Genomic DNA, 22,496 nt, shown 5'->3' on the forward strand with positions numbered 1-22,496 from the left:
TAGACTGCAAGACCACATTCCTCATTAAAGAGGGTGGGTCAGTGGAGGGGGCGGGAATCGAGTTAGGATAAATGTGATTCTTGGGCCTTTTGCTTTTGCCTCAATCTCTGTAATTGATTGTGGCCCATTCCTCAAGAAATGAATAAAGCTTTCTCTTCATACCTTGAGGGGGAAAAAAAAAGAAAGAAAGGCAGTTTCTAGGAATAAGGAGGTAATGGTCTTGCTCTATTCTTCCTGGATCACCCACATCTAGGGAACCATGTTCTAGGTCATACAATTTAAGCAGAAGAACAAGAGGAGGACAACTGGGCTAGTGGAAGTTTTCTTTTCTAAGCTGTGTGAGGATCAGCTGATGAGAATGAAAACATGGAGCTCAATGTCAGCTATCTTAAAGTAAATGGGAGAGGGATGAGACATGTTCTCTTCCTATCCTCCCCATGTTCTCCTTTCCAGTATCTCTTTAAGTATAGATAAGAAGAGCCAGAAAGAGATTCAATTAAAAATAACTAAAGAAGCAATAAATACTTGAGAATGTGTCTTCCAAGATTCAACTAAGGACTATGTGAATCTATCTAAAGGGAAAAAAAACTCTGAAAAAAGTAAAGCCAGACCTAAATAATTGGTGAAATATTAATTGCTCATGGGTAGATTATACAAATATAATAAAACTGAAATACTGCCTAATCTGCTTATTCAGTGCTGTACCATTCAAGCTTTGAAACTATAAGAATGTGTGAATGTGTTGGCTAGTTTACCAAACTTTTCTCTCTTTCTTTTTTATTCTTTACTACAAGATAGAGTTACCTGAGGGAAAATATTTGGGAATAAAAATGATCTTTAAAAAAGACATCAATAAAAAATTTAAAGAAAATAAAAGAGAAAAAAGTCACACTAGTTGAGTCAGTTTATTAAGTGCTGGGGCCTCTGGCTAGCCTCAAGGGTCTCCTGCTCTACCTGGGCCCACCAAGCAGCTATGCACAAATAAGCCATGTAGAGGATAACCAGGAAGTGACTAACAGAGAGAGGGAAGCTCTGGCAGAAAGAGGGGCTGAGAGGGACTTCCTGGAGAAGATGGGGTTTTAGCTGGGACTGAAGGAAGCCAGGAAGTCAGCAGTGGGGCAGAGGAGGAAGAGTGGTCCAGGTCTTGGGGATGGCCAAAGAGAATGCCCTGAAGGACTGAGCATCATGTTCATGGCAGTCAAGAAGCCGGTCTCTGGAGGGACGTACATGTGGTAGGAGTAACTTTACTTCTGACTTCAAAGGCAACAGGGGCAGAAAACCGATGGGACATTGGGAGAGTGATGTTCAAAATAACATATATTTTTTAAAAAGACTAAGTCATGCCAAATTTTATTTTCTTTTTTATCAAGTATTACCAAGATTATGGAGCAGACAATTGCTGTTGAAAAAGTTTCCTTTGATTTTATTTTTTAAAAACTTAAACATTATTAATGTTTTGTTTTTACACTATCAACTTTTATCGATTATTTCCACTTTCTGAGAGGTCCTTGAAACAAGGTAAAAATAATAATATAGTGCCCTCATTTGAAAGTTCATGGATCACTTCATATCTGTAACAAACTCCTCTATATTTTTTAAATTAATAAAAATTGCTTTCTCTTCCTCCTACTTCCCAATCCTACCGAAAACAGAAAGAAAAGAAAAAACAATTCCCTCAAGGGCTGTATACACAAAAAATATATACCCCAAATCTACCATCTCTCTGTAGTAGAAAACATGCCTTATCACTAGTCCTCTGAATCACAAAGAATCTTCAAATAGGATATGATTCTCATAGCTTTCAAAGTTTTCTGTATTCTCAGTATTTTGATACTGCATAAATAGTTCTTCTGATTCTACTATCACAGTCTTCATCGGCTTATAGACAAGATCCCCTAAATCGTTCATTTTTATAATACTGATATAAGTATAAACTGGTCATCTGGGTCTGTTTCCTTCACTCTTCATTAGTGCATACAAGTCCTTTCCGAAATCTTTGAAATTTTATTTCCTCATTTCTTACAGTACACTCATACTCCATCACAATCATAAAACACAGCTTACTCAGCCAATACTGTCTCAATGAGCATTCTTCATTTTCATTCTTCTGCCATCACAAAAAGAGCTGCTATCAATATTTTTTGTACATTAAGGACTTTTTCCTCTTTCTTTGAATACCAGTAGGTAAAAAAACATATTAGACAGATAGCACCCATCCTAGGGTGCCGCCAAATAGTTTTGATAATTATTTCTTGTAGTATAGTTTCAGAATGACATGGCTAGGTCTTGTTTATTCCCATTTCTTTTCATTATTTCTCTTGGGAGTTTTAAGAGTTTCCCCTCCTTCTGAATTTCATTATTTTTTTTAATTCCATAAAGCAATAATGGCATTGAAAAAGCAAACTATTTTAAGTAGTATTGTCATTTTTATCATATTGGCTCATCTTACCCATGAGCAATAAATAGTTCTTCAATTACTTAAGTCTGCTTTATTTCTATAAGTAGTTGTTTCCAATTTTATTTCCATGCTTCTTATGTAGCTCTTGAATGATAAACTCTCAGTATTTGATGTATTCTGTAGCAATTTTAAATAGAATTTCTTCATCCCTTCCTGCTGGGTTTTATTGGTATTTCCTAGAAATGCTTGTTATGCGTACAGATTTATTTCATATCCTGCAAGTTTGCTGAAGTTTCCATTGTTTCAGTTAATTTTTGGTTGGCATTTTGGATTCTTTAAATACACCATTTTGTTTCTTCTTTACCTATGCAATATCCCCTCAGTTTTTTTTCTTGCTAGAGCAGTACTGCTACTATGCAAAATAGAAAGGGTGACTTGCTTATTTCATCCTTCAATTAACCAAAAAAGATTTCATTTTTATCTTCATTAGAAATAATGGTAGCTCCTGGTTCTAAATATGCATTATTTATCATTTTAAGAAAAAAAAAGCCTTTTTTCTCTTTTTTTTTAATGTATACACAGAAATGAGTGTTTTTTCATCAAAAGATTGTTGTGATATCTATGAAACAACCATAAGGTTTTTATTTTGCTATCAATAGGTTAAGTCTATGTTTCCTAATATTAAATTAAGCTTTCAGTCTTGGCAAAAATATCACTTAATCAGTGTATAATCTTTATGCTATATTGTTCTAGTCTCTTTGCAAAAATCTTATTCAAAAATTTCGTATCCTTGGTAATTAGAGATATTGGGGGGCAGTTAGATGACACAGTTGAAAGTCAGGAGATCCTAAGTCAGGAAGACTTGAGTTCAAATTTGGCTTCAGAGACTTAATAATTACCTAGGGCAAGTTACTTAACCCCATTGCCTTGCAAAAACAAAAAACAAAAACAAACCCCCCAACAAATAGACATCGTTTTATAGTTTTTGTTCTGATCCTCCCATGTTTAGATATCATGACCAACTCTGCGTAATGAAGGAATCTGAAAGGATTCCTTCCTTTTGCTATTTTTGCAGACAGTTTAGGAGACATTAGAATTAATCATCCTTCTAAAATTTGATAGGATTCATTTGTGAATCCATCTGATCGTGGGGCAGTTTTCTGGGGCAAATATGAGAGAAGAAATGGGCAAGAGTTCCAGAAGATGTGCATGGACACAGAGGCTACTGTCCGTGTTGTTAGAGAGAATCCCTGGCAGACCAGGATGCATTGAGTTGTTGAAACCTAGATCTACATGTTATGTTGAAGTTTAGAAACCCAGGGATAAAGAGAATTTTTTGTCACATGTCAAGTAAAGTCAAGTAAAGATGTCAAATGATCTAGCCTGATCTTTTCAAAGGGAGGCTTCCAAGAAGAAATGAAGTCTTAAATAAAGAAATCACTTACCATAATCAGAAAGAGTGCAGGAATGAGCAAATGACAGCAACATATCCAGCATTGAGACAATATCTGAGAGTTTGTATAGGCAGTGAATCTCTACATAAATCTCACTGAGCAGCTGGCACACGACCCTGCAAACAAAGAGCTTTGTTTCAGCTTCTCTGGGCTGGAGCTGATATGCAGAACATAGAACCACAACATAAGATCCAACTGATGTAGGAACCCTCTTGGACCAGGGACCCTGGGTGACCTGGGTAGTGGCCATGATCCAAAAAGGACAATACATAAGAGACCCATTAAAGCCTTTTGAACTCCACAGAAGGAATCATGAGCAGGACAGCTCCGAAAGGCATGGCCTAATTTATTCAAGTCTTAAAACTAGAAGCAAGTGGTGCATCCTGGCCAATGGCAATTTTATGGATAATTTCTTCAGGCTCACTGGGCCTCCAGGCTTCTGTGTCCCTTGACCTCTCCAGTCTTATCCCATCTGATCTCTCTAGAGCCAGATGACTTTCTACCTAAATGCAACCCCTCTTCTCACAGGCATCTCCGGCCACACCAATCCCCAAGCCCAAGGTGCCCTTCCTCTCACTTCTTGCAGGTGGACCTCTGCCCTAGCCTTCAAGTCTTCCAGCAAGCCTTCCCCATCCTTCCCAGACCTCATCTAACTTTCTAAGGCACAGTCCCATAATAATGGGTAGTGCAGCTCTGCACTCCCCAGAAGGGGAGAGGCTCTGTATCTTGGGTCTTAGCTCCCTACTTCTCAAGCTACATTTAAATGGCAGGAGAGCATTTTATTTATGTATTTGTAGAACCAAGAACCAGATCAATGTTCTGCACATAACAAATACTTACATTAATGCATGTTGAATAACAGAAAATATGTTTGACTTCTTACTTTTTATAGTCTAAAAAATTTCTAGTAGGACCTAGTTAGAAAATTTTTTTCCATTTGTTAAAAATCACAATTCTTTATCATTTCCAACCAAATAAGAAAAAAATAAGTTGAAGTGATTACTGACAATATTAATCATTAACATTATCATAACTACCCAAGCCAGTCTAGCTTAATAACGAAATATTTTAAATTCTCTTACATGTAAGTCATATGATATATTTCTCTCAGTGACTCTTGGCATCTTTCATTCATTTTAATTAAATCTGTTGATGTGAAGCTATATGTGTTTTTTGCTTTTGTAATCTGTTGAGAAATTAAAATTAAATGTTAAAATTCATCACTTAATTACAATCAAATTAAAAAACATTCCTACTAAATAAAAAAGAAAGTTATAAGGCAGAATTACTGGGGGGGGGGAAGCTACCCTATCTAAAAACAGAACAAAAGAGCTTCTAAATAATATGACTAAGTTAAATTTTTTTTATCTGATCACAATAATTGTTATGTATAAGAAACACTTTTCTGAGAAAAATATGCTATGGATTTCATAGACTAATCTTCAAATAGGCCTATTTTAAATCAAGTCTTCACCCTGGGGCTTCCAGGGAGCAGTGATGAGGGGTCAAATAAGGTGGTCCATGAATTCCCAGGGGAGAGAACTATGTCTATGAAACAAAACTGAGAAACTCAAGAAACCAAGCAATAGCCTTCAAATTCTTTAGATCTCACTTAACCCTGTTCTCTTAGACAACTGCAAACCATCAAGTGACTTGGAAAACAGTGCTCACAGTTTTGCAACCTTGATGTCAAACTGAAACCTCTTCTCCCAAATGTTTTTCTTTACAACTGTAAGAAAGGCATAGGAGATAGGAATAGCAAATGCAAGGTGGCTTTGGGATAGGACATCCATGCACTATCGTGTGTGGGACAAAGAGATCGGTGCACTGGAGGGCAATCATGTCATTAGACTAGGAAGGTAGAAAGGGGATTATGTCGTGTCAAGAAGAAGAATTTATATTGGATTCTAAAGCAAACAGGGAGCCATTATTGAGCAGAAGGGGGGTCTGAATCAGACCCACACTTTAGTAGCTACACAGGAAATGAACTGGAGCAAGGCAAGACCAAAGAAAGGACTCTTGCCACTGTCTCCAAAAGAGAGTATCAGGGCCTGGTTTGGGCCCATCACCCCTCCCCTTCCTTGTCTCCCCATGCCAACCTATTCTCCAAACATTGGCCACATTACCACCCCTCCACCATTCCCCAAATCCCAGTGGTGCAACAAACTTTGTGGCCCCAGTGTCAAGCCCCCTACTGCCATGACAACCTCTTAGCCACCTGGTCCATCAGCTCATGACTTCCTCCTCTACCATTAGGTCTAGTCACTGAATACTGCCTGTCTGCATCCACATATGCTAGAAATGTTTTATTTTTGCTTTGCTTTCTTTTAGCCTTTCTCCCCAAGCATTTACAAAATACTTGTTGATTAGTTATGAAATGAAAGCCACATGGGATCTGGAGTAAAAGTGAGCCACACATCTATCAGCCTTTCTGGGAAGCAGTGGGCTGGTAACTGTTGAGCAACCAAGTCTTCAGGAAAAAAAATCTCATGGCACACTTTAAAGCTGAACCTGCCTAATTCCCATTTTCTTCATCACTTTCTTAAAAGTCTAGACAAGCAATAAAACAATTGGTCAAGCCTTGGTTTGTAGCAATAGCTTCTCATGACCCAGTCTGAGCTGATGCCAGTGCCCCTCTGCCCCTGGGACTCAGTTTCTCATCTGTAAAATAAGACTGAACACACAAGACAATCTCCAAGGTTCCCTTCACCATTAAAGTCCATATTAAATGATCCTTAAGCTCCCTTGCATCTCTACATTGGCTGTTTAGAGGCTCTTTTGGGCTCATAAATAGAATAAAAAAAGAGGAAAATAGTAAAAATTTAAAAGGGGAAATTGGAAATGGACTAAAGAAAAAATATCTACAATATGTCTATAATGCCTAAGTGAAATGAACTGAGTGATGAGCAGTCAATGCCAATAACCCCACAGCAGCCACCAGGTGGCAACAACCCCTCTTAGCTCCCATAGCAAATTAGTGGTTCTTTATTTGAATGAAGGGACTTGGGTAAACAGAGATCTGAGATGGCATACATCTAACAATACATTTTTAAAGGACAAATCTAAACTTTATAACATGAGAATACCTATATAAATATATGCACATTATCCATGTTTTTTAAAAAATCATTTCAATGATCATTTCAAAATTAACCTTAATACAAAAAAATGAACCTTAATAAATTCAGAAGGAAGTTGCCCATTGGATAGTGATATACAATCCACGTTCATTTGAATGAAAAATCCTCGAGCGGAGCTAAAACTTGTCTTTAAAGGGAGACTGTATTTTTCTGCAAGTTGAGTTATCATGCCTAGGATCCCCAAAAGAAAGAGGAAAAAAGAGGTCCATTGGTTAATTGGAAATCTAGTTTGAAAACATTATTCTTCTATAATTTTATATACCCATTGGAAAACCATATTTCAATCAATCATACATTAAAATGCTAGAAATCTGCTTACAAATCATAGAAAGACAATAAAGTCATTTCAATATCCTTATACAAATTTACCTAACTGCCATTTTTTAAAGAGAGAAGATGTCCCCCTCCCCTCAAAATATAATCAAACTTGGCATTTTTATGTTCTCTCTGCCAGTTATAAATAGTATTTTCAGCCTTAAAACACAAAGTATTGTCAATGAAATTTGCAAAATAAATTTCTTCTATCAATTATCGAAAAACAATTGTTATAAAAAGAGATATCTCCTTGACCCTGTTCCATTTAACATTTTTACCAAAAACTTTCATAAAAGAACAGGTGGCTCACCAAATTTATGGATGACTAAAAGCTGAGAGAGAACAGGCATGTTAGAGGACAACAGAAGACCCCAAAAGTTCTTGAAGTCAGGAGAGGTAGCTAACATAATAGCTAACAATATTAGGAGCCACAGATATCTCAGCAGTGCTAGAAAATGGAACTGAAGTCAATACCTGTGACCATTATATCCTTCACTTCAGTTTAAAATATCAACTAATGGTGAATAGGATGGAAAAGATGCAGCTATATATATGCATGATGGGAAAAGGAAGAGACAGGGAGAGGGAGGTAGGGAGAGGGAGGGGGAGAAGGAGAGGGAGAGGGGGATAGAGAGAAAGAGGAGAGAGGAGAGAGAGACAGAGAGACAGAGAGAGAGAGAGAGAGACAGAGAGGATAGAGAGAGAAGAGAGAGGAGAGAGAAGAGAAGAGAGGAGAGAGAGAGAGAGAGAGAGAGAGAGAGAGAGAGAGAGAGAGAGGAGAGAGGGGAGGGGGAGAAGGAGAGGGAGAGGGGGATAGAGAGAAAGAGGAGAGAGGAGAGAGAAGAGAGGAGAGAGACAGAGAGACAGAGAGAGACAGAGACAGAGAGAGACAGAGAGAGACAGAGAGGATAGAGAGAGGAGAGAGAAGAGGAGAGAGAGAGAGAGAGAGAGAGAGAGAGAGAGAGAGGAGAGAGAGAGAGAGAGAGAGAGAGAGAGAGAGAGAGAGGAGAGAGAGGAGAGAGAGAGAGAAGAGAGAGAGAGAAAGAGAGGAGAGAGAGACAGAGAGAGACAGACAGACAGAGAGAGAGAGAGAGATCGATCTTGGGGTACATAATAAGCATCTCTCTCTCTCTCAGTCTTCCTGACTCCGACTCAACCCCCAGTTTTGACCCATCTTAGCTCTGTGACCCTGAGCAAGTCACATAAACCATCAGTGTCCCAAGTAACTTTGGAGTTGTCAATTTTCCTTACTCGAAGTTCCCTACCTGGGTGAAATGTGTGTGTATGTCATTCTTTTTTTTTTTTTGGCTGACATGTTATAAAACTGACTCATACTTAGCTTGAACTATATTAAAACTTCCTATACACAAACTATGATCTGGCTTAGATTTCTCTATTCTTTTTTCATGAAACTGATTTTCAAGTCCAGATGAAAAAGAACATTTATATTCACTAACTTCACCTTATCGGTTTCCAACCTCTCTTGGAACCCATTGAATACTTTCCTGGACTCCATAATTCAACACATGAAGCATCCCTCTTAGCCTTAGGTCATCTGTACATCTGCTTAGGTTGCCTTTAATAAAAACACTGATAAATGTGTCAGCAAAAATAGGGCCAAGGGCAAATAATTAACTCATTTCACTCCAAGTTGCCTATTTTAGTCAAATCATGCCAAAGAAGACACATTTTTTCCCTCCTTGCATTGGCATTTGTCAATTACACCTTGAGTTTGAGGTGTGTGATGCAAGTTGGAGCCAGGAAAACGAAATGGCTTTTATAATAAAGTGATAATCTGAAAGCTTCCTTAGCCTGCTTCTGTTAGTCCAAGAGCTGGTCACACCTTTGTAGCTGCTCTCTCAAAACAAGTAGCCCATTAAAGGAGTGTGGAACTCAGAGACATGGGCCACTCATTCCGGTGAAGGTTCTCTATGACCATGGACATACTTAGACACCACATGTAAAGATTACCTATGTTTGGCTGCATTTTTATCTATTGTGCTAAATATTATATTTTAGTCTAGTTCAGGTCACACTTGGAAACACTGTTGGCTTCTGAAGGCTCAAGGCCCTTTGTTTGGCACTTTAACCCCAAAGAATCCTTTTAGCAAAGGAAGCCTGTTTTTTGTTGTTGTTGTTGTTGTTGTTGTTGTTTTTGCAAGGCAAATGGGGTTAAGTGGCTTGCCCAAGGCCACACAGCTAGGTAATTATTAAGTGTCTGAGACCAGATTTGAACCCAGGTACTCCTGACTCCAGGACCGGTGCTCTATCCACTGTGCTACCTAGCTGCCCCTGAAAGCCTGGTTTTTGTCATTTCTGGGCTCTAACTCTTAGCCTTTGACTTGTCTGTTACTCAGACTGTCTGGCTGTCCATGACAGCCCAAGCCTCTCCCAAGGATCTAACAACCTGTTTGACCATCATAAACACCAATTAACTAGTTATAATAACAAACTGTTGAATATAGTTAAACACTAGAACTTTAAGAAGTCAATGTAATGGTAATATAGGAACTAAAAAATTGCTGCCTGTTGCCATTTATGACCCACACCAATATTTTTATTTGGGCAGAAAGAATGGTTGATATGTATAATAGTGATTCTTAAAATTAGTGAAATTCTTGGGTGGTTCAGTTGCTGTTCTAAAACAATAAGAATAAAAATAGTATTTATATAATTCTTAAAGGTTTTCAAAATACTTTAGTGCTCACAGTGGTTGGTACACAGCTTTCATTCTACCAAAAGTAATTGAAAAACTGAGAGTCCTTGTTATATACATAATCTGCAATTCAATTTGAGTGTATTATAAAGATTAAAAACTCTGTGATCTCTATTAAAAGGATTATTTCTAAAAATCAATATAGTACATTAAAAGAAATAAAACTTATCTATTTGGGCAATTAAAAATTAAATTGAATATATTCTTGGTCATTCTTCACTGGCAAATAATTTGAACATGTCTTGGTAATTTTTAGTTTGATAAAACAAAGAAAAACCATTATGAATGCTTGTCTACCTTCACAAATAATCAAATACCTGCTATGTCATCTACGATTTCGGTGTATGTTCTTCTAGCGATATCAAGAAATTCATTAATGTTTGACTTCACTGCATAGCATTTCTGAGTCCTCATGTTCAGACAGCCTTTCAAGTACCTTGCATCATCATTAATAACTGTTTTAATTTTTTCAAGTATAGTTCCAAACCTTAAAAAGTATTTTGGAAGTAATAAGTAAAAAATAATATCTATATATCTATATATCTATATATATTCTTTGTAATTTTTCTAAGTAGACTAATAGTAAATGATAAGCAATAAAAAACTCATTTTACTTGAAATCATAAAGGAAACAATTACTTGGAAATACATGTTGAACAAAAATTTAACATGGCAAGTTATACTTGTGACTATGATAATATATTAGGCCTTTTAGTCAGTTACATGTAATAAAATATTAATATATCAAAGACCTATAATTTCACTCTGAGAAGTCTCTCCCTCAAAGTACATCCCAACATGTCAATGATTTATATAGTCTTGGAGCCGTCTGAGTCTCAGAGAAGTTAAATGACTTCAAATAGTAACAAAACTGGAGGCAAAAGGAGATGTGACCTCAAGTCTCCCTGACTACATATTTCCTTTCCATGGGTAATACTACAGAAGCTATCTTCAAATATTTGAAGGGGCATCATGTGAAAGATGAAACAGATAAGCTCCGTTTTACTTTCTGATGCAGAACTAGGATCAATGAGGGAAGTTGTAAAGAGACCATGTGAGGTTTTCTATTAGGAAAAACTTTCCAACAAATTGGGCTCCCAAAGGTGGAATGAACCCCCTCAAAAGGCAGAGGATTCCTCCTTCTTGAAGGTTAGAAAACAAAGATAGGAACCACTGGCTGGGTATGGAATACTGAAAATTTTTTGAGGTATAGTTTGTACTGGATAGCCAGGACCTAACATTCACTCCAATTCTGTTTCTTTAAATTATTTTATAAAAGTGTGACAGAAAGGATAAAGTACAAAAATAGAAAGAAGCCATTTATATTTTTCTTAGTTGTATTTGTCATTTTGGCCAAGTTTTTATATTCTGCTCTCATTTGAGTCCTTTAAGATCAGTTCTTCAATGGCCTCGAAGTTGTAATGCCTCTAGAAGGGGTTTCCTCCATAGACACAAGATCAAGACCATCTGCTCTCCCCTTGTCTTTTATTTCAGTGTGATATCTACTTCCTCATGCAGGACAAGGAGGGACTGTGATGAGAGAGATCAAATATGATGGTTCCACACTGATATGGAAGGAGCCAAACATTTTTATCTGTTATCCTTTAGATTTCATCCTTAAATGATCTTGAGATGGTTTATTGCTACTAAATATTTTATGAGATAGTTATCCTATATTTCTTATTATCACCACTGTGATATTTCTTAAGTTTCTACAAATAAGCACATATTCTGGACCAATGTTGCCCTTAGCCTCTTCCTCCTAAGTGTTGATCAAGGTAGTTTCTATACTTTTTTTGTCTCATTGTGATAAATGATCTTCATTGATTAATTAAACTTCCAAAGGAAATGGTAATAGTTAACACAACTATCAATTTTTTTATAATAGGACACTGATGTAGAGATAGGAAGACCTGAATTCAAATCTGGCTTCAGCTTCCTCGACTGTAAAATGGGGATGATAGCATCTCCCTCCTAAGGGTGTTGGGAGGGGAATTGAATAAGGTAATATTGGTCAGAAACATTGAACATCTCAGAGTGCTACATAGTAGGGCTGAGATAAACACTCCTTTCTGCTGCTCACACCAGAGTGAATAACAATCAAGAAATACAATCAGAAACAATAGTCAAGATCATGCAAGACCTCATGGCTTCTACTAAAAATGGAAGGAAATCTTGGAATACAATATTCCAAAAGACAAACTATATAGGCTTACATCTAAAAAAGAACTTACCCAGCAAAGCTAAATTTAGATTTATAAACAAAAAATGGACCTTTCATGGGAAACTTATAAGAAATTCTTATCAAACAACTAGAGTTGAAGAGAAACTTAAAAATACAAACATAAGAATCCAATGAAACCTAGAAAGGTAAATCTACTTAAGCAACTGGAAGACCTGTATGATGATGGAGTGCTAACACTCTAAAAAAGAGAACAAGTATCTCCTCAAAACCTTAATGAGACAAAGGACAGTAAGTGAATTAATTAGGAAAGGCAGAACTCCCAGGAGTGGATTGGTTCTATTTCTGAAAGTTTTGAGAAAGAAAAGCAAAGACAAGGTAAGAGAAGGAATGCATTAGTCTAAAAGGAAGAAGGGAACAGAACTTGCTACCTCTCTTAACTGAGAGGTATGAAAAAAGAGGTAAGTTATCAAATATACCCTATTCTTACAGAGAGAGAGAGAGAGAGAGAGAGAGAGAGAGAGAGAGAGAGAGAGAGAGAGAGAGAGAGAGAGAGAGGAAAAGAAAAAAGAAGAGAAGAGAAGAGAAGAGAAGAGAAGAGAAGAGAAGAGAAGAGAAGAGAAAAGAGAAGAGAAGGGGAAGGGAGAGGAGGAGGAGAGAGGAGCATTTAGCATAGAATGCCTCAAACTCAACAGAAAAACAAGCAGAGATTGTAAAGAAGCAATGTTTTAAAGAGAAAGAAAATACTGGGGATGGAAGAGTCACAAATAAAACAAACTTTCTGATCATATCAGAGGAGTTAAAAAGGGAATAAAAAGAAAACTAAAATCTAGGGAATTATGACTTAGATGGCCTCTTAAAACAACTAGATGAACAAACTATGGTTATATTAATGCAACAGAAGATTATTGTACCATAAGAAATTATCTCAGAGAATCCTGGGTAGAGTGAAATGACAACATGAAGTGAGGAGAACCAGGAAAACAACTTATACACAGAAAAAATTGTAAAGAAAATTAACTCTGAAAGACTCAATTCTGACCAATGCAATGGCCAACCTTATCTCCATAAGGTCTAAGATGAAGCATGCTACCCAATTCTCAATCTAGAAGTAATGGTCACAAGGTACAAAATGGGTCTTTCTTTATATGTATACATATATATAGCTCTGTGTGTGTGTGTGTGTGTGTGTGTGTGTGTGTGTGTGTGGCCATCAAGTGGTCATGGGTGGCTCCTGGGAGGACAGATGTTGCTTAACTTTGCCTATTTGTCACAAGGGATTTTTTTTTCTTTATCTCCTTGATTAATCAGAAAAGGTAGTAAGTGGGGAAGAGGGGCTAGAGATAGTGAAGAACAAAAAAAAAAATAAAGGCCATGCACCACTTTTTAATATGCCCAGAAGAAAAGGAAGTTCAGAGAAAGCATAGACAAGTAAAAGAGCTTTGAATTAATATTCTTTTTAAGTAACATGGAATTCAGTTGTATATGCATAGTTTTTTTTAGATTTTCCAGATTTTTAGATCACATAAAACCAAGAGAAATAACAAACACTGCAGCTAACAGATTCAGGAACCAAAGCTATCTTGACAGGTAAGCGCACTGAACTGAATCTAAGATGAAATTTAATATAGATAAATCTGAAGTCTTACACTTGGGTACAAAAAAAATCAATTTCACAAGTACAAGATAGACTGGAATTCTAAAGAAAAAAAGATCTAGGGGTTTCAAGGGACTTCAAGCTTAATATGAAGCAACAATGTGATGTAGCAGACAAACAAATTAATGCAATCTTGGGCTTCAGTATGAGGAGCACATCTTCTAGGTCCCTTCCCCTGGTCATTTTCCCCCCTGCTTCCATACATACTGTGGTCCCCTATTAGAATGTCAGTTCCTCAAGGACAGGGATGGCCTCTTCTAAAATCTTCTTATCTCCAGCACAGTGTCAAGGATTTAATAGGACTTTCTCCTTGTTCGTTCAAGTGTTAGACTAAACAACTGTTGGGATACCTTCCGACTCTCAAAGCCTGTGATTCTGTGATCTTCTCTAAAGGAGTATTTTACTGGCTTGTCCCCTCCCCAGCTCTTGGTGCCTGACTTTCTATTACTGTGTATGTCAACAAATCAAATTAAGAGGCATGAAGTGTCTATTATGTGCCTGGCATGGTATGCATGTGAATGTGTAAGCCTATAATAGGCATATTTTTATACATGCTGTGTTCTCCATTCGAATGTGAGCTCTTTGAGGACAAAGGTTGTTTTTGCTTTTTTTAATATCCTTAGTACTTAGCCCAGCCTGGTTCATTGCTGAGTATTTATTGTTATATTATAACCACGTAACTGAAATTCAGCTTTTCTCTTCAGGCTTCATTTATATTGGGAAGGTCAGCACTGCTACAATTCACTCCTCTAGACGTCTGTCCACTTATCAGTTCCTGATCAAGGATCTCAAATTTAGAGGTATTTAATGCATATCTATTAATGACTGATTCCTAGAAGTGATCACTTCTGCCACCCTGCCTCCATCACTAGAGAAGATCAAGAATGCCACAAGTCAGTCTGGTGACTTCTGTCACCAAGCTGCCTGCCTTCTGGAGGCAAGCTCTTCTGCATGTTGTTGGGCTTTCCCCACAAAATCTGGGGTAAGGACAACACTCAAAGCCTCTGCCAGAGCTTTAGATGACCCAAGGGCACCTCCAGGCCATCACGAAACACTCATCTATGGAAGGAGGCAATGTTTAATAGGGTCAAATGTAAAGTCATATAACTGAGTTCAAAAATTACTTGCACAAGGCAGACTTCTGATTTTTTAAAAGATCAAAGACTCACCATGAGACAAAAGTGAAATGGAGTCACTAAAATAAAATTAAGGAAATCCTGGGATGCATTAATAGAAGGATAGTGTCCAGAACAAATGGCTGATAATCCACCCGGTACCTGGCCTGCTCAAATAGCTTTTGCTAGGAATTTGGCTGATAACAGGAGAAGGAACTGGAAGGGTAAACTGAAATTTATCTTTAGAGGACATATTGGAAGGTCATTGAACTAGAATGAGTTGAAAGTTCCTGGAAAAGACTTTTGAAGAAACATGATTACTGTCTTCAGATATTGGCATAAGCTGCAATATGGAAGAGGAATTAATCTATATAAATATATATGTTATATTAGTTTCATAAGACAGAATTTTGTCATATTTTATGAAAAATTTTGAGATTTCTAAAGGCTAAAAATGAAGCTTTTCAGATAGTCTATAGACTCAATTTTCCACAAAATCCAAATTTCCCCTCAGCATAAACAAAGCAATGGATCCATGTTCTCCAATGATTACAATTGCAGATAAAAACATAAAATGTAATTTTAAATTAAATAAACATTTTAAAATAAATTTTCACCCAAAGATAGAGTAACAACAACATGAAGTCTAATTAATTATCCATACATTCAAAACTAGCAACAGAATGTCATGGAACACTATTGTTCTATTAGAAACCAGGAGGGATGGGGGAATTCAGGGAAGCCTGGAGGGATTTGCATGAACTGATGCTGAGTGAGATGAGCAGAACCAGAAAAACACTGTACACCCTAACAGCAACATGGGGGTGATGATCAACCTTGATGGACTCGCTCATTCCATCAGTGCAACAATCAGGGACAATTTGTGGCTCTCTGCAATGGAGAATACCATCTGTATCCAGATAAAGAACTGTGGAGTTTGAACAAAGTCCAAGGACTATTTCCTTTAATTTAGGGGAAAAAACCTAATATCTTATTATCTGATCTTGTTATCTCTTATACTTTATGTTTCTTCCTTACGGATAAGATTTCTCTCTCATCACACTCCATTTGGATCAATGTACAACATGGAAACAAAATAAAGACTGACAGATTGCTTTCTATGGGTGGGGGAGGAGGGAAGTAAGATTAGGGGAAAAATTGTAAGACTCAAAATAAATAAAATCTTTAGTGGAAAAAAAACTAGCAACAGAAATGAGAGGGGGGAAAATGAGAAAAAATCAAATGTTCATTAAGGAGAGAGGTTGAAACAATACCTGTTGTCTTCTAAGGAATTGTAGTATGCCTTTAATAAAGGTGTGTTACATTTCTTCAGTAGTGCCTATTAAATAAAAATTTTATAGTTAAAATGCATAAATGTTCATTCTTCCAATGAAATTAATTATGAAAATTCTATTATCTTAATTTTTATCCAACTCTACTTTAACATTTTTAGTCACCAAACCAAAGCTTCAAATGATTACTCTCTAATTATTTCCTAGAGATCTGTGTTCACTTAATTTAGTGGAATGCAGAGATCATAAGAAATGTGGGCTCTAGCTTAGTGGCCAAAATGCTGTACTATAATTATAAATTGAAACAATGAATTGAAGCTGTTCCTTCAAGCTAAAGTGATGATGATTATTGTTGTTTAATTTAGGCAAACTTTGTACCATTCCTAGAAGGTGGAAGAAAAGAAACATTTTTCTTGAGTTTTTAACCAATGTTGTTCTTCTGAAATCAGTTTTTTAAAGGGGCAGCTAGGTGGCTCAGTGGACAAAGCACTGACCCTGAAGTGAGGAGGGCAGGAGTTCCAATCCAGTCTCAGACACTGGACACTTACTAGCTGTGTGAGACCTTGGGCAAGTCTCTTAACCCTGATTGCCTTGCCTCCAGGGCCATCTACAGTTCATGTCTGGCTACTGGATGCAGATGGTTCTGAAGGAGAAAGTGAGGCTGCTGACTTATTCATTCCCTCATTCATCCAATTCATGTGCCTGTCATGGCACCGGCTCCCTGATATTGTGGTCGTCTTTAATAATGAAGGACAAACATCATCAATAGCTTTTTTAAAATCTTTAGAGCTTTAGTTTGTTGAAGCTACCACTATAATTCTGTCCATTCAGAATGCAGCCCACCTATTCCTATAGGAAAAATCCAGGATGAGTTATGACCTCCCAAGCCTCAATTCACTGATTTGATGCCAGAATGTTTCTCTCCTAAGTTATTGGTCTGCAAATGTGTGTGGGGGGGGGGGCAGGGGGGCACTTAGGCCTGAGGAATCAACAGCTCTGCAGAGGTCCTGGGTTCCAATTATGACTATGTCCCATATTACTCAATTTGACAGTGGGAAAGAGTTCCCCTTCACAGGCCCCAGGCTTCATGTATAGTGCCTGATCCTCACTGTAGATGATTCAATTCTTTTGAGGTCCTTTCCAATTCTACATCTTCTCTTAAGAACCGTGCCTCCATCTTTACATCTTCCAAGTTCTTCCTGATCCATTTAGTTCAAAGTCACCTTTTTTTCCAACCTCAAAAATGTTGCTGTTCTTCTATTCCTATCACCTTGCATTCAGTTGCTTATTTTTTTTTACTATTTTTGATTTAAATCTATGATTTTACCCCTCTATAGAACTCTGAGCAGAAATTCCTTCTATTCATTTAGAATGGAAGCTCGCATGCAATGAGGTCTTTGGCCCGGAGGGGCCACTATACTAAATGCTCAAGGTCATACACAGGGAATCTTCTTGATCCTCAGGGCAACTGGCCATCCAGCTGTTTTCCTTCATGGCCAGTTTTGGTAACTGGTCATTTTTTCTCCTGGGTCTCCTCTGATTTATTTGATCCTTCCACCTCAGTGTCTCCTTAGTTGGATCTTCATCAAGGGCATGGCTGCTAACTGCTGATGCCCCAGGTTCTGTTGGTTCTCTTCTTTCCTCCTTCTCACTCAGTAATTAACCTTTTTATTTCATAGACCCCTCTGCTAGTCCAGGGAAATCTATGGACACATCACATGCTTTTAAATATACTAAACAATATACATAAGAGAACAAAGGAAGTCAAGTATACTGAAATAGCAACTATATTTCAAGCCAAATATATTTGAAATTATAAAACTAATTATATTTGAGATTATAAAAATACTTTTTTAAAATAAGTTCACAGTCTTCAAGTTAAGAATTCCTGCTCTACATTATTTCTTTTGGTAATCTCACAAGATCCCATGAATTTTCCAATCATATCTATACCAACATTTCCAGATCTTTAGCACTAGCCCCAATCTCATTCCTGAGCTCACATTACCAGTCACCTTTTGGACATCTCACATTGGATGCCCCTTGGCAAGGTCATCCTGTCCAAAAAGAGAACTCATTAGCTTTTTCCCAAAGTCCTTCCATTTTCTCTGTTATTGTTGAGGGGATTGCCAGGCACCAATTCCACAGGTTTGGTTCTGATTCTTACTCCCATTCATGCTCATGTTGAATCTCCCAACAAAGTCATCTCTATCTTTGCTCAGTCTCCACACACACACACACACACACACACGTACTCCTGCCTACAGTTTTCTCACTGGTCTCATGGTCTCCTCTAGTTGATCCTCCCCCACAGGGTCACTCTCCTCTCCTCAGAAGGCTCTGGAAACTTCCTAGTAAGAGCTCATTTCCATAGAGTTCACTAGCTGTGCTAAGTGCTCTGGAATCATTATTTCACTTGACCCTCACAGCCACCTTGGAAAAGAAATGGAGGCCCAGTTATCCCCTCAAGAATGAGGAAACTAAGGCAAATAACACAAAGCCCTCTGCTTCCTTTCAGTGCTCTTCATAATCTGTCCCCTCCCTACCAACTCCCTTGGCCCACTTGCTGGCTCCTTGACCACCAGAATCATCTCCCATCTCCACGTCTTTGTCCTGTCTGTCTCCCTACCACCTCCCCATCTTTATTTTCCCTGGATCCTTCAAGGCCTTTCCAGATCTCTAGTCAGGAATGCCTTCTCTTTCAGATAATTTTCCATTTACCTTGTACAGATCTCACATTGACATGGTTATTACTGTGGAGGCTGAGATTATTTTTGTCTTTCTTCGTACCTACTCTGCTTGCATGTGTATGTAGTAAATAATTAATAAATGCTTGTTGACTTAACGTATTTATTGTTTTGTGTTACAGTTACATGTGAATGAATTCTTGCTCCCCTCTAAGACCCTTCAACATCTAGCACAGTGCGTTATACACTGAAGTTGCTTAGGATATTGAAAGAAGGAAGGAACTAAATGTGGGAGGTTTTTTCCCTTCCCGTTAGTCCTTATCTATTTCCTTTTTGGGAAAGAAGTGAAAATGAAATGCTTAGTCTCTCTTTCCTACCACTCTATAGTACTATAGTAGCCTGTATTTTAGTTGAATATATAAGACCAAAGCTATAATATTTAGTTAAGCAATCCTACACACACACATATATATATATATGTCCTAAATCAGAAAAATGTTGTAAGTAATATCAAAGAACTGCACTACAAAATGTATTTATGAATTTAGAATAATTACCTTTAAAGGATCCACAAGTTCCAGAGTATGCTTTAGGTAAATTAAATTTGTTATCTTTGATTCAGCTGCTTTCACCTATCAGGGAAAAACACAAACATAATTAGCTCAATGGTATTTTAACATGAAAATATTTTTGCTCACCAATATCAAGTAATATGTATATATATATATATATATATATATATATATATATGCAATATATCTATAAAATACTATAAATATCATGGATTTTTCAAAAGTCATTGAGAGTCACTCTAGAGAAAGTCCCCAGATCATTATTGTGAGAAGTTACTAGGCAATGGAGACTTAAAAATCTAATACTAAGAAAAATAAGTCCAGGTAAACTCTCAATTATATTCCAATTTCAAAAGATCAACTCGATCTCATCAAATAAGATGTTCATAGTAAGCTGAAGGTGTAAGGACCATCCCAAGTAGAAAGAGGGCACCCAAAGATGTGGAAATCATGTGGGATTTAAAGCTTACAGTTCTGCATTCCAGCCCTGGTTCTACTGCTTGGTCCTTGTATGACCTTGGACAAGTCCCTTCACTCTCTCAGAAGATACCTCTAAGGTCCTTTCTTGCTCTAAATCAATCACCCTAAATTGGAGAGGCAGTTCTTGCGATGAAACCCTAATACTCTGACTGATATTTTTTCTAATTCATTAATTAAAAAGAATGAAATATCTGTATGGAAGTGCAGAGAACCCCCTCTTTCTTTATAAACACTTACAGAGTCTGAGATCAAGCAAAGACAACCTGTGCAAAAACCAAAGGGATGCACTGGAGTTACTGATGGGGATTTGGGGGAGATCTTTTGAGTTAGACAGTGATGTACTATAGTCTAAACTATTTACACCCACAATTCCAGCAAGACACTTAAGTCAGTTATTAATGAGTGATGCCCCTTCCCCTCATTACCTCAAAGCAAGATACAAACTGCACTGGCAGCAGATATGCCACAGCATTCCTTGGCAGTAGGAGCTAAGGGTATTCCCTTTATACAAAGGAGAAATCTGAGGCAGACAGAAAAAGATTTGAGTCACCCAGATTGATTCAGTTAATAAGTGTCTCAGAGCATATTTGAACCCAGATCTTCTTGATCCCAGGCCTATCATTGTCTCTGACTGCATCACCTATTAACTGCATAAACTGACAGAGCAATGGACACTAAAAGAAGGAAAAATATTATCCCAGGAAAGCTCTTACATAAAAGAAAATCACCGAAAGAAAAAGTGAAAAGGAAAAGAAAAAAAAAGTTCATAAATGAAAAAAAACTATAGGGTAAGGGAACCCAAGGACAAAACTTCCAAAGAAAAAATTATTCCCCAACAACTAGAATTATAGAGAAAAGAATGGAAAAATCCTATGAAGTTTAAGGGAGGTCCTAATGAAAGAAATGAAGAACTAAGATGTGTGAAATTTAAGTTAAAACAAATTAATAAATATATGGCTTAGAACAAATGCATAAAAGCCTTATCCAAATAGTAGATACTCTTTCTTTAACTTTCTTTTTTTTTACATTTATTTAAGGCAATGGGGTTGAGTGACTTGCCCAAGGTCACACAGGTAATTATTAAGTGTTTGAGATTGGATTTGAACTCAGGTCCTCCTGACTCCAGGGCCAGTACTCTATCCACTGCATTACCTAGCTGACCCTAAACAGTAGATACTCTTAAAAAAAATAAAAGGAAGATGGGGCATATAGGTGGTACAGTATATAGAGTACTGGTTCTGGAGGCAAGAGGACCTGAGTTCAAATCCAGTCTCAGACACTTGAAACTTCCTAGCTGTGAGATCTTGGGTAAGTCACTTAGCCCCACTGCCCACAAAAACGGGAAAAAAAGAAGCTAGAACTCAAAAAATAAATTATAAGAAATAGAGTAATCAAAAATATTTAAAAATTAGAAAAACATAAAACTTCAATAAAAAATAAGTGACTTGGAAAATGACTTGGAGAAATCTACTTAAAAATGGACAATTCAGAAAAAAAAAGGAGCTCAGGACCTGAGCTCAAATTTGAACTCAAATACTTGTGGGTAAATCACTTAATCCCAAGTGCCTAATTTACAAAGTGTGTGTGTGTGGTGGGGGGGGCAGCTAGGTGGATAGAGCACCAATACTGAAGTTAGGAGAATCTGAGTTTAAGTCCAACCTCAGACACATGTCACTTACTAGCTATGTGATCCTGGGCAAGTCACTTAACCCCAACTGCCTCACCAAAAGTAAACAAATGCAGCAAATAGATTTCTGATTAGGAGACTGGTCACTTAGTGAAGCCATCACACATCACATGATGACCCATGAAAGAAAAAGCATAAAATAGTCCTCAGTTCTATGCAGTTGGAAGAGTAGCTAAGTGGGAACAGGTATAGAGGGTTGTTGGTATCATAAATGTGACAGGCATTTATTACTACTATTATTCCTAGAGGAGTGGAATCTTAAAGACTTTGACATTCTCTCTAGAAATGATTGTTAGTTTACAATTAATTTTTAATCCATGCTTGAAAGAGCTTTTATTAAATGTAATTTTAGTGCATTATGGTTGGTGAAAGAAAGGTTTCATCTTTCTGCTTCTCCACTTTATGAAGTTTTTTAATGAAGCTTTATGAAGCTGTTGGGAAGGTACCATGCACAACTAAGAAAAGGTACAGTCTGCCCTTTTTTATTTCCATTCAATAATATTCTCCAGAGGTTTATCGTGTCTAACTTTTAAAAAATCTATTCATTTCATTAATTTCTTTCTTTTTTATTTCAGGGTTAGATCTAAGATGGGAGGAGTAAAATGAGTACTCCACTAATAATAGGACTAGGTTTCCTCCTTTTATCTCTTCTTTAAGAATTTAAATCCCTGGGGTGGCTAGGTGGCGCAGTGAATACAGCACTGGTCTTGGAGTAAGGAGTACCTGGGTTCAAATCCCACCTCAGACACTTAATAATTACCTAGCTGTGTGGCCTTGGGCAAGCCACTTAACCCCATTGCC

At 37.2% G+C, this 22,496-nt stretch overlaps 1 protein-coding gene and 1 long non-coding RNA gene across 6 annotated transcripts in view; one reads left to right on the forward strand and one right to left on the reverse strand.

The window, feature by feature from the left end:
- Positions 1 to 22,496, reverse strand: part of MSH4 (mutS homolog 4) — a 74,244-nt gene that overhangs the window by 16,676 nt on the left and 35,072 nt on the right. For all 3 annotated transcript variants that reach the window (XM_074221147.1, XM_074221148.1, XM_074221146.1), the window contains exons 8-13: positions 19,514 to 19,588; positions 16,252 to 16,316; positions 10,341 to 10,510; positions 7,027 to 7,163; positions 4,935 to 5,038; positions 3,844 to 3,968 (exon numbers count right to left, since the gene is read on the reverse strand). In XM_074221147.1, the coding sequence (XP_074077248.1) occupies positions 3,844 to 3,968; positions 4,935 to 5,038; positions 7,027 to 7,163; positions 10,341 to 10,510; positions 16,252 to 16,316; positions 19,514 to 19,588 (676 nt within the window). The remainder of the gene's footprint in view (positions 1 to 3,843; positions 3,969 to 4,934; positions 5,039 to 7,026; positions 7,164 to 10,340; positions 10,511 to 16,251; positions 16,317 to 19,513; positions 19,589 to 22,496) is intronic.
- The window catches only part of LOC141512311 (uncharacterized), a 42,785-nt gene that overhangs the window by 8,724 nt on the left and 11,565 nt on the right, over positions 1 to 22,496 (forward strand). For 2 of the 3 annotated variants that reach the window (XR_012475445.1, XR_012475446.1), the window contains exon 4: positions 14,567 to 14,662. The exons of the other annotated variant lie outside the window; for it this stretch is intronic. This is a non-coding gene — a long non-coding RNA (uncharacterized LOC141512311). The remainder of the gene's footprint in view (positions 1 to 14,566; positions 14,663 to 22,496) is intronic. 3 annotated transcript variants of the gene reach the window in all.

This window comes from Macrotis lagotis, chromosome 2 (genome assembly GCF_037893015.1).
Source record: "Macrotis lagotis isolate mMagLag1 chromosome 2, bilby.v1.9.chrom.fasta, whole genome shotgun sequence".
NCBI lineage: Eukaryota > Metazoa > Chordata > Mammalia > Peramelemorphia > Peramelidae > Macrotis > Macrotis lagotis.